Source organism: Patella vulgata, chromosome 2 (assembly GCF_932274485.2).
Source record: "Patella vulgata chromosome 2, xgPatVulg1.2, whole genome shotgun sequence".
Taxonomy (NCBI): Eukaryota; Metazoa; Mollusca; class Gastropoda; family Patellidae; genus Patella; species Patella vulgata.
The window spans coordinates 75641219-75654500 of record NC_065880.2 but is presented as its reverse complement, the minus strand read 5'-3'; the positions used below and the strand labels follow the sequence as shown (position 1 = coordinate 75654500).

At 36.3% G+C, this 13282-nt stretch overlaps 1 protein-coding gene across 6 annotated transcripts; it reads left to right on the top strand.

Annotated features, from left to right (window-relative positions):
- Positions 1 to 232: 232 nt before the first annotated feature.
- LOC130010284 (2'-5'-oligoadenylate synthase 2-like) lies at positions 233 to 12661 on the top strand. Of its 6 annotated transcripts, none has more exons than XM_050538158.2 (7): positions 271 to 382; positions 1170 to 1351; positions 5922 to 6087; positions 8330 to 8615; positions 9575 to 9714; positions 10772 to 10953; positions 11361 to 12661. In XM_050538158.2, exons 3-7 carry the CDS (start codon positions 5923 to 5925, stop codon positions 11512 to 11514), a joined length of 927 nt encoding a protein of 308 aa, XP_050394115.1. In that variant the 5' UTR covers positions 271 to 382; positions 1170 to 1351; position 5922; the 3' UTR covers positions 11515 to 12661. The 6 variants fall into 6 exon arrangements, 4 of the variants coding, with proteins under 4 accessions (XP_050394114.1, XP_050394115.1, XP_050394117.1 ...); XM_050538160.2 differs by having other exon boundaries at positions 275 to 382; positions 1269 to 1351; XR_008786053.1 differs by lacking the exon at positions 1170 to 1351 and having other exon boundaries at positions 233 to 382; positions 9496 to 9714.
- Positions 12662 to 13282: the final 621 nt, after the last annotated feature.

The following is a 13282-nucleotide window of genomic DNA, read 5'->3' as shown; positions in this document are numbered from 1 at the left end:
AATTTCAAAAATTTTCTGGTGGGTTAGAGTTAGTATTCCCCAAAATACTCATTTATATAAAGCGGCCATTGTGGACTCCGGAAACTTTCCGAACTTTCCCAACTGGCCTAAAATTAGCATCTCTAAACACAATAGGGGAGTATTTATATATCACATACTAGAGGAAGTGGGCGTTTCGTTTACGGGGAAATCATTCTACAAGATCACGAAACGTAATGCGTGTCGCAACTTATCAATCAATATAAACACAAATAAACATATTGTATATTATAAGCTAAGCAGGCGAAGTACAACAAGTGTATTCACATCAGCGAGGCGACTAACCAAGCTAGTGTAATAGAGTAGACTGTTGTTAATATCTAACTACACAGACTACACGAGGGTAAGGACCTTTTTTTTAAATAGATAACCTACATATACGTCATACAATTTCTGATAATCTGTTGATTACGGTTTACACAAGTCTTAGTATTGAGAATCCACGTTGTCGGTATTTATAATTTGATTGTTAATGCTTAATCATTTGTTACCACAAGGGGTGTGGTTTTAGTGCATGGAGAATGGAATTGTGTAGAGCGGATAATTCTGTTATTATTGTTTTATAATTTATATATGTCTATATCGCCACGTATGTAATGTGAGGATGGAAGAATTTTGCTCAGACAGCGGCCTTTACATTTACTCAATGGCCTGTTTTACGTTTGCGGGGGGGGGGGGGTGTCATTGAGTCAAGAGGCGTGGTTTGGATTCCCCGATTGTTCGTGACAAGGAGTATGGTCGCCTGTCCACCCTTGTGGGCTTTCCCCGGATCCTCCAGACACCCACGCGCAAGCAAATTTGTGAAATAAAATTGAACCATGTTAGTCCCTAAATGACCTACTCCCATCCCTTTCTTTTACATACGTTCACGTGTAAATCGAGTGATTTACATATTGAATTACGTTTGTATAACCTCGCGAGTATTAAAAGGGACTCCGGTTTTCCACATTTAAAGACCATGCTGTGCAAATGATACTCGAGACGGCACACGGACTAGTAATTATTTATTACATCCTACTTCTACTCGTTGCCACTGGCAACCTTCGATAAAACAGTCCTGTTTATTTGCATTACATGCATAAAAGTATACGTGTATCAGAAATGTACAGAAAGAGTACTGTTCATTTCAGATACACGGATACTTTAAACCCGTTTGAGATACCTATCAAGCAATAAGTAGCGGACGTTTCAAGTTTTTATTCACATAGCTGTAAGTCATTGACGTTTAGCTTTTAAACACAGTGCAGCAATGGTGACACATCAAATAGAAAAATTCATAACATGAGATTATATAGAAGTAACAGCTCACAGGGTGAGTAATGATTTCCGAAATTTGAAGGCTTCGAAGACATATTTACATAATTTAACTTGAAGATTTCCATTATTTGTAGACATTAATTCATTAAATTTATAAACAGTAGGGTGAAGTGAATAAAATTTAGGGATATATTTTGTTCTTAGGTGATTTAAAGATTTACAACACAGTGTAAAGTGAAATTCATCTTCTACAGACTCATGGCATAATTCACATATTCTATTTTGTGCTAATATTTTAAAATATCGACCTTTCTCAATAAATAGGTCATGTGAAGTACACCTAAGCCTGCAAAGTAGGATGACCCGTGCACTTTACAGAAAGTTGGTCTCGACACGGCTAAATGTGCACGCTTCAGTTGCGTGTCTCGAACTGATTTCTGACTACCCCGCACCCGCTTTGAGTCGATAAATAGCCATGGCACGTGCAATTCTCTACAAATATATCAACTATTACAGCCGTAAAAAATCTATTGTTGACGATTTTGAATAGCAGTAAAATTTAGCTTCTTGGTTATTACAGCAGCTTTAGTAATTACGTTTGTTTTATTTTTTAAATTGCTTTATCATTAACTGTACCGTTAAGAGCGGCATCTTTTAGTTTAGTACAAATACTATCTCTGAATCACTTTCTTTAGCAGGAACATGATACTAGCAGTAGTTTCATTTTACTTTTACAAGTTTCTTAAAACAATTGTTGAGTTGTCTAAAGTGCTTATTTCTAAATTCAATTTCTTGTTCTAACTTTCTGTTATGTTTCGTAAAAAAGTAGTCTTGATTATCCCGACCTGTCAATCAGACGTAGAATGGTCGATAGACTGGTTAAGCGAGACTAATTTCAAAACAAGGGCACGTAACCTATCTTTTACTCAAAAGTGTCTGGATGTTATGGACGCAACTTGGAACCAGTTTTCAGTCTATTATTTATAGATGATTAATGGTCATAGCTTATTAAGGACAACATGATCGTTTATTTAGTGACTATAATTGTGTGAAACTGATTTGAGGCTTGGCATATGTATAAATATTGTGGCGTAATTGTCGAGATATTTGGAGATATTTATTTATGGTGGGTCACCCTACTTTCAAAGGGATATACGATACTTTGATATACAGATCGCAGTAGATAACACACCTCTATCCATTGTACATGAAACAACTAGTCAAAATCATAGTAACAAAACAAAATGGGGGGAACTACATGGCAGTTCAAAAACATATACAATGACATTAAATTAACATAACAACATATTATATAAAACACAAATTTATATGGAAAGCAATCACTGGGTTTATTTCACACTACGTTTCAACAAGTTCCTCTTGTCGTTCTCAAGTAAGTAATGACAGTGTAATGGCAAGAAATCAAATTATATACATTGCCATTACACTGTCATTACTTACTTGAGAACGACAAGAGGAATTTGTTGAAACGTAGTGTGAAATAAACCCAGTGATTGCTTTCCATATAAATTTGTGTTTTATATCATATGTTCAGTTACTAAATGCCGTATAAGGATTTCAACAACATATTACAAAAATCAATTATTATACATATCAATTGGCATCTATTTCATAATTTGGTTCGATTTATATTAATATGCAAAATATATAAATTAGAATATTGAATATTTATTTTAATTAATTGTGATGATAGAAGGCGCAGTTCTCTTGCTGGACACTTCACAGGCATTGAAAATAAGCAGGAGGAAAAAAACGCCTAGAAAGTCATAAACTTTATTACAAATAAATTTCAACGGAAAAACCATCCGCCGATGCATACTTTCAACAGGAATGACCCACGTTTCGCATTTCCTTTACACTACATTTAATAATATCGCAGCCCTCTACGCCATAGAAAGTTGTTTTGACGATGAGGTCTAAAGAAACACGTGATTGTTTTACGATCAGAGTATCATAGCAAGACGCGCGTGTAAATACTACTCAGGTCGTCTCTCCACTGCGAAATCATTCTACCATGAAATGTAACGTGAGGCTCAGAAAGGGATAAATAATGAAAGAGCAGAAAGTATTTGTCACTTTTCGGTTGAAACGACTCGATAATGAATACTATTTTTCACATTTTGCTTCACAATACTCGATAGAAATGTGATGTAAGTGACTTATTAGCAGGAGTAGGGTCGCGTGTTCACAGCTAAAGACCCCTACGCGCAAGCGACTTATTGAAAGAACATTGACTCATTTGTTAGTCCCGAAGTGACCTAGTTTGTGTCGAGTAAACGTTACCCTCTCTCTCTCTCTTTAAACGACATGATTTCCTGGTATGTGGGTGTCAAGTTTATTTGGTGTATATACAAAACCTGTACAGACTTATCTCCACTCATGTTGTAATCTGTGTGATAAACTACTAGAAGGTTTTATTTGTACCGTGCGGTAAGGACGGCCAGCCCTCGATAAACTACTAGAAGGTGTTATTACGCAACAAATACCTTCTCGAAGTATGTAATAAAATCTAATCGGGTGGATTTGATTATATAGTTGGACTAAAAGCATATTCAAACTTATCATATCTATCCAAAGTTTGCTTCAAATCTCTCGCAAAACATTTTGATAACAAGAATCTACCATATTTTATGGCCAACAGGAATTTTTATTTGACAAAAATGTATGATGGAAAATTGAAACACAGGTAACAATTTTATTTCTCAGCTACTGTAAAACAATATAGCCTATATTGTGATATAACTTACAAAATCTTACTTTGCTTTACATTAGTCAATTTTTTCTACTTAGATCCGGTTTATTTTTTGTAAAATAATTGACATCCAATTTGATAAGGGATTGGTTATTTTAATAAAGTTTTTCTTAAAAAATCTTATGACAAACTAGTTAAACATCACAACTATTAGGCTATATACTACAAAATTATATGAGAGCCAACCCTTTTTTTCAGTCAGATGTAAAACTATTGCCGATTCGTGACTTTGGTCTTTTAAAATATTGTATTGAATGAAATATTTAAAATGTGTACCGTATGACAGAATCATTGATAGAAATTCTAAGTTTATTGAGCTTTACATAAGACTCGTTGTTCACATTTTGAAGGCGGTAGCATAATGAAAGAAATGCCGACCGTCTCCGTTATCTCTTTCGAGAATCCTCGCTAATCGCTATATTATACGACTCGTTAGTTAAGATTACGTTTCTGCCATGGTGACAGTATAATTTGAAATAATATAATGTCAAATAAGGCATGCTTGTATATGTTGCATTCCATGTGAAGCCACATTAGGCTCTAATGAAATTCAACTATCAAAAAAAACCATTTAATTCTCGTCGGCCATCTTGATTATGCCAATGGCTATCCCTCATTTTTAAGACAGAACCACCAATTGGATTGATTATTTTGAGTAAGTATTGACTACAGATTAAATTTCCAGCAACAGAAAGGGGGATACCGAAATAATAAGCTGCGTATCTAGTATTTGGATTCCCTGGAGAGCAAATCCCGCTAATGACCTATTTTTAGACAGACGCCATTTTGCTACATTCACTTCAGTTGATTCAGCGTGCCGTTCAGGCAAAGAACACGTCGCTTGAAGTGTTCCTAGAAGTGGGTTAGGAATGAACATTTCGGTGGAGTTTTTTAGCCACTTCAAGGGAAGCGTTCCTAGAAGTGTGTCAGAAATAAACACTTCATAGGAAGTGAACACTTCATTTCGGTACGGGTATAAGCTGTAAAATTCTACTTAGTCATGTGCGCGCCCCATTGGTGTTTTGCTCTTATTGGAAATACATGTTGGCTCGCTAACCTGGAGGTCCCGTGATCGACCCCTGCGTTGACCGAGAAAGTTCATCGGTATTTTCCGGCCTTGTCCCCCTTTGTCAGTGGTGCAGGACAGAGGGCCTGGCAAGGGACAACGTATATAAAGTCGTTCGGATGGGACCGAGGTCCCGTGTACACACGGATGTGGGGGAATAAGAACCCTTGACATTTGGAATTCGATATAAGAGTAGGCCGTAGTTTGTCTTGTGTGCGCCCCACGAGTGTGTGTCAGGGAATCCAGTATTTTCTAGTGCGATTGTGTGTTTCTACTTTCCATATTAAGGACGTTGAGCGCCAATATCATTAAGAATTCGCATACTTGTTCCAGTTGTAAATATAATAATGAAGATACGAGCGGAAAGAAAAAAAAAACTATTATACGTATCACAATTAAGTCAAGTTACAAGGAGGAATTCCCTCTGCGACGCGATTATCCATGACTACCATCTATCACGACTGGCACATCACTGAATATACTTTCTACCTCCGAATTGCTCTGTTTTAAAACTTGTTTTGGAGGTATTCAAAGCATTTACCCCCAAATCACAAAATCTTGTTTGAAGATAAATAATAAACAAAGATTTTGAAACACTATAATCTTATAGAATTTCCAAGGAAACTCATCATGCTTTTGCCCTTTCATGGATACCAGACAAACCACAGCTGTCCATAACCAAAAAGTGAACCGTAGTTTTCTTGGATTTCCATTTAGCATGGTCAATGCCAAATTTGAAGAAAATCTATGCATCCTTATTTATCTAACTGGTGGTTTATTTTCCAGCATGAAGCTGTCCGAGTATTTACCTAGACTAGGAAAAGAAACTCTTCAGGAGTTTGTTGAACGTTATCTGGGTGTGACTTATAAAGGTCGTATGAACCGGACTATTGATCATCTCCAACGTCACTTAGAGAACCTGCCAGGTTATTCCATAGCCGGTACTTTCAGGGTAAGTTATTTTATAACCTGGTTTATATAGATGATATTTTCAGGGTAAATAGTTTTATAGAGATAGTTAAATGATAGACCATATTGTCAAGGTAAGTTATTTGATAGACCATATTTCCAGGGTTAGTTATTTGATAGACCATAGAGCAGAACAGTGGGACGTTAAACCACATTTCATTTCATTTTAATAGACCATATTTTCCGGGTAAGTTATATTGTTGTGGTAAGTTATTCCATAGACCATATATTCGGGGTAAATTATTCCATAGACCATATTTTGGTGTAAGGTATTGTCAGGGTCAGTTATTCATTCTTTTCAGAGTAACTTATTTCATAGATAAAATCGTCAGGTTACGTTATTCCATAGCCTATATTGTCCAGTAAGTTATTCCATAGCCCATATTGTCAGGGTAAGATATTCAATAGCCCATATTGTCAGGGTAAATTATTCCATAGACTGTATTTTCAGTTTAAGTTACTCCATAGACCACACATTGTCAAGGTCAGTTATTCCATATTTTCGGATCAAGTTATTCCATAGACCATGTTGTCGGAGTAAGTTATTCCACCGAGGATATTGTCAGGGTAAGTTATTCCATAGACCATATTGTCAGGGTAAGTTATTCCATCGACTATATTGTCAGGGTAAGTTATTCAATGGACTATATTGTATATTGATAGGGTGAGTTATTCCATAGACCATAGTATTATTGTAAGGGTCGCTTTTCTCAAGCCCATAAATTATTGTTAGGGTGAGTTATTCCATAGACCACATTGTTCTTATACGTTATTCCATAGCCCGTATTATCAGGGTAAATCATTTTATTATAGACTATATTTTCATGTGTAAGTAGTTACATAGTTGTCACAAACTACGTCACACAAACTAAGTCAGTTCGAGACTAAGACATAGCACAATTCGGTTATTTGAAGATATAAATACTTGAAGATATAAATACTTGAAGATATCATTACTTGAAGATATACATACTTGAAGATATAAATACTTGAAGATAGTATTACTTGAAGATATAAATACTTGAAGATATAAATACTTGAAGATGTACACTGGTAAGCTGAAATCCATTGACGTATGAACGCAGGCCATTAATTTAGTAATGACAATTTTTGTCAATAAATCAAATCATATAAGTGCGCATTATTCTGAACTAATGGCTAGTATGTATTGAAAGTGGTTAGAAATTATACAGTTGTCATTACAGATACATTATGTAAGATTTAGATAAAGAGCTGACCCTTCTTGCTATTAACTGTCCGAAGACCCCAAATCAAAGTGAAGGGCTGTCATGTTACGTATTGTGTTTCAACAAACTGGATAGAAATAATCTTTAATTGACATTTAGCGACCGGGAAACACATTAACATAACACAGTTTTTATGCTTGATAACAATAAAAAGATACTTGTCGAAACGTCGTGCTTTCAGAATAAAAACTAATGATTGTATCCCATAAAAACTGTGTTTTGTTAATGGATAGAAATAAATAATTCATGGATTTTCTTCACAAAAATGGATAAATATTATCTAAGGATGTGGTATCGATGTTTGCTCCCGATGCATCCCAGAGTAAAATTTTTCTTGAAATCAGCACTAACAAACACTGAGATATTTTTTTTTAAAGAGGTCACCCCATTAAGCGGCAGTCATGAAAACTCCCTTTGTTTTACTGTACTCAGGAGAGATTTGATTGGAGGATGAGAATGGTACACTCCGTCAAAAACTCAAGTTTTCAGGCTGGCTAGAGAGGGATTTATCCGGCCATTGCTTCTGAAATATGGGACAATTGTAGTTTATATCATTCAATAGTCACGGTTTTATCGCCTTCGTGACAAAGCACCTACTCAATGCCAACTGCCGTAGGGGGGGGGGATGTCCGAATGGTTAGCGTGTCCGCGCTGTATCATTAGATCTGTCATTGAGTCAACTGGCGTGGTTTCGAATCCCCGGTTGTACGTAACGGGTGGGTTTTCTCCGGGTCCTCCGGTTTCTCCCCGCTGCTAAAGACCCCTACGCGCGGTCGAATTATTGAAATAAAATTGAACCATATTATGTTAATCGAATTATTGAAATAAATTTGAACCATATTATGTTAATCGCAAAATGACCTGGTTTGTGTCAAGTCGACGTTAAACCCATCTATCTCCCCCCCCTCTCTCTCTCTCTCTCTCTCTCTCTCTCACTCCAACTGCCGTAAAACTAACAATTTAAATTACTTGTTTCAGGGTGGATCTATGGCGAAATGTACCGCTGTAAAAGCAACATCAGATATTGATCTTCTGGTATTCTTCGATGGATACCGTAACATGCAAGAATTCATTCAAGATAAAGAAAAAGAGGACGGAATATTACAAGCCATTGAAGGCCATCTCACGACGGATCCTGTATATTCCAAAAACTGGAAATGCACAAGGATTACTGATTATCACGTGACCTTGGAGATGGTTGAATACCCAATACACGTAGACATTTTACCGGCTATACAATTTCCGTTGGAAAAGCTTAATGCAAGTAAGATTTCTGGTTTTATAAACAAAGCAAAATCGGATGCAACTCAATATTGTAACTCAAGAAAACGTAATAATGACAATCTGTAAGGGTGGAGTGGGTCATAAATGATAGTAGGGATTATTTCCATTACGCCGGAGCTAGACAAAAATATTTTGTTTGACAGATTTAAACATGTTTTCGTTTATTATTTAGCCCACTTGATTTTTTTTTCGGTGGGGGATCGCACCCGACCGTCCAGATTTGTTTGTGGACACTCTAGGGATCATTCAATTCTTATCCAATTTTGATGAAACTTAAAATGTATGTTTATAACCCAAAGACCTCGGTTCCTTTCGATATTAGCGCATATCGGACCGTAATGGTCCCTGATTGTACGACAAATCACGTTTTTGCTTATGGACCCTCTAGAGTTCACAATTTTTATTCGATTTTCAAAACAGTTCCAATATATCACCGCTACACCATAATGACGGTTGAGTTCGAATTTCGTGAAAATCGGACCGACGCTGGCCGACAAAATGGCCGCTCCCCGTACGCTAATAGTGTAAAAGTATGTAATACTAAAGTTGTGGATCCTCTAGAGGTCACAGTTTCCATCCGATTTTGACGAAATTGAAATACATGTATATGTTTATATCCCAAAGATCTCAGTTCCTGTTGATATTGGCATGTATCAGATAGTAACTTCGCGGATTATGGGTCCTGATTGTACATAAAATCGTGTCATTAGCTTGTGGTCCTTTAGATTTTGATGTAACATCCTTAATTATGGCCGCTTATTGTACCCTTTTGTAGCTTGTTCTTTGCCATCTCTTGCAAAATTTGGGCGTATCTTGCATAGCAACCACTTGTTTTTATATGTTGTGTTCTAATCTTACAGATTGGGTAACACTATAGCCACTATTGACGGAGTTGATCAGACTCTCGCTGCTGGGTATACATATTGTATTCTATTTTAGTTTATAATCAAATAAAGAGAGAGGCGAGGTCCGTTAGAGAACACTACTCGGTATGTCTTGCCCAGATACAATGTAATTTCATGAGAAACCAACCAAGACAAGTGCATCATTTAGTTAAACTTCTGAAGTACTGGAAATCGGTAATTACACTGAAATAATGATAGAAAATCTGATTAAAACCAGATATTCATTGCACGTTTTGTATTGTTTATACTATACACCATAATTATCTTAAATATTTTCTTTGCAAACGGTGTTCAGCTCAACAATCAGGTTGTCCGTCTTGGTATAACGAAGAATCAGGTTGTCCGTCTTGGTATACGGAACTTCGTTGTATGGTGAATTATGTCTAGTTGACATACAGCGAGAGAGAGAGAGAGAGGTGTTTAACGTCCACTCGACACAAACTATGTCATTTTGGGACCAATATGGTTCAGTTTTTTATTTTAATAATTCCCTTGCGCGTAGGCGTATTTAGCAGTGGGACGAAACCGGAGAACCTGGAGAAAACCCACGAATTTGGACAGGCGACCCTACAACCGGGGAATCGAAACCACGGCAGTTGACCGAATGACAGACCGTATTATACAACGCGCAGGCCCTAACCAGTCGGCCATCCAACCTCCCCGACATACATAGAACTTTCACTGACGGTTAAGATGGAAAGTAGGTGTATAGTATAAAAGCAGAAAAAAAAACCTAAACGAACAAACACAAGGGACGATATCATTATTTTAAAGGACAATATTGTTGCCAGTCATTATCACATATGTGATAGAACTGGTTAAACACGTTCCAAATATTATTTTATCACAGAAATCATTGCTACTATAGGTGAATAATCAATGTTTCAACAATAGGAAGTGACGAACGCAAAGGGAAAACACGAGTTATCCCTTTATATATCTGAATGAAGTGACGGGTGATAACAGATACATGGGCAAATTTCTGCTCACTAATAATTCCTTCGAAGACCAAAAGTTGTTGTATGGGACTGTGAAAGGATATCTGACAATTCATAAACAAAATTGACTCTCACTAGATAAGAGAACATGAAAGAAAAATAGAAAAAGTCCCAGGTTCAACATATATCGTATTAGATATATAGTTGTTCGCCTTTTGTTATCTAACCGGAAAGCAGTTTAATTCAAGTTGACATAAAAATCACGTCAGTTCTCCCTTTTAAATATTTTCCAGGAAAATGAGATCGAACTGAAGTCATATTTTTGTGAATTATTAGCGGTTCACATCTTTAAAACAAAGTTTGGTAAAAATCCTCGGTTTGATTTGAAAGAAGGATTCATCCTGGCTCTGACTCAGCTTCAAAATTACAATTCATTGGAAATTACGTTTGATGATTATTATCGACCAGATACTTGGTACGTATTTTTGACATACCAAACGTTACTAACGTCCACACATGTATGGTATTTCATTTTGCGTCAGCAGTTTACCCGCCGTAACCGGAAGTGACAGTGAAATGCCTGCAAGCCTATGCCAGTCCCCGGCTCCATCTCCACTTATGGCTCTTATTTCAGTCGCAAGGCAATCCTTAACGTTTCTTTAGCAGTGGGGCAAACTCGAGGACCGGTAGAAATCCCACGGGTTTAGACTCGCAACCCTACTCCTTCTCACGCACAAGTGTGGGATCAAAACCACATCACAGGACTAAATGACAGATCATATCACCTAAAGCATAAGCGACAAGACAATTAGGAAACCGAGTCAAACCGTGATACTGTATTTTGAGTTCATTTTTCATTGTATTTTTTATTTTTATTTTTAGGAAGGATCAGCGCCCTTGCAAACCATACGTCATGGACCCTGCAAACCCCTTTATGAATACTTGCAACCAAGACCTCGATAGCAGTGCTATGAACAAAATGGTGACTTGTGCTACATATACCATATCAGCAGCTATCTCATATCGGGGTTGTTAATAAACATATCCCTTTAAAACCGATAGTATACATTTTTCTCGGATAAATATTGTCTCATTTGTGATTGGGTAATAAAGTGGCCATTTTGTCGAATCTTGTGTTGCGGCAATTATATATTCTTACGCGGTTGCCACATCTGATCCACGATATCTTGTACGAAACTATCACCCGGTTCACACTCATTTTTTATATATTTGTGTTCCCATGTGATCTATTACACTTCCAAATTAGGCAACAACATGGCGACCATGTCCGCTGTTGGACAGTTGATCGCTATTCATATACGGCTCCTGGGACAAGCTACGTTTTACTAGGATTGTGAAAACTGCAGTTTTATAGAACGGGTGGCCGAATGGTGTAACACGTTTGCCTTAGCATTGAGTGAAGTGTCGTGGTTTCGATTGCCCGTTTGTCTAATCTCGTGAGTTTCCTCAGGGTCTTGTATTCCGCCCTCACCACTATGCACAAGCGAATTATTGAAATAAATTTGTTTTAAGATTGAGACTCTACATGCTACCTATATATAACACAAAGACGTGAAAGAGTTAGTAAATTTACCCCCTTTTTGGATGACCTTTAGCGTGAATAAACTTGAATACCATGCTATTTAAGCTCATTACGTCAGCTTTGTACCCATGGCAATATGATCCTTTTAAGTTAAGTATACTATTAAATGCATACCTCATTGTAATTTTATATCAACGGTCGTGATTCATATTAATATATATTATGTTAAATGGCTGTATTATGAATGTTAAAAATATAGAGATTATTTTTTTATCTTACGGTTTGCTCAAAAGCATTTTCTATATATTAAAGAAAATAGTTCGGGTACGTATCTGCTATAGACAATAGACTGCGAAGACTAAAGACCCAACTTACAAATGACGAAAAGACACCAATTCAATATTTGGATGCATAGGACACTTGTTAAAATTGGGATGAACTACTGTATTATTTATGGGGTACTAGTGCTACATGTATATTAATATCATACAAATTGATACAATAGACAATAAATAGAACCAGTGTTTTGTAAATATTATTATATTTGGACTACTCTTTTGACTGCCAGTGCTTTGGAAATATTATATCTTGTTTTGTTACATATTTTATACAATTTCTATATAAATTATTTTTTCTTTCTCTTTTCTGTTTGTTTTGATATAATCTGTTATACGCTGTAGCCTGAATGGGATATGGAAGAATCTATTTTAGCTATAGAGAGGGTATATAAGTAGGGATAATAAAATCACCAGACCGTATAATCTGTTGTTATAAATGGGACGTAGTCAAAATGGGAGGATACCGAATATACCCCAAAGATCAAAGAGATTTAACGTTACAGGTTTATAATGAGCTATAATACATTTATTTAAAGATGCATTATATGAGATTAGATAAAGAGTTCATTGTTCTATCTATAATAGTTAAAAAAAACAGATAACGTAAAAAAAATATGTTGAGAATTTTAATCCAATTGCTCCACTCTGAACCGAGATATTAGATTTTGAATTTTAAGCCTAGCCTCGACCGTCATTACTGAAGTCGGTACGATAAAGAACATAGTGTCGATTATCCATTTTTGGATTTAATCATCAATGAGGGTTGAGCAGCAGATCGGATTCAAATCCAGTGCAAATCCGACACATAAGATGACATAAGGACTCGATTATGCTTTGGATAAGTTAATTAATGCCTAATTGATAGTGTATAAAATATTTCAGGCCTGAAGAAAGATCTCGGATAAGCAGATTTAGCTCTTGTA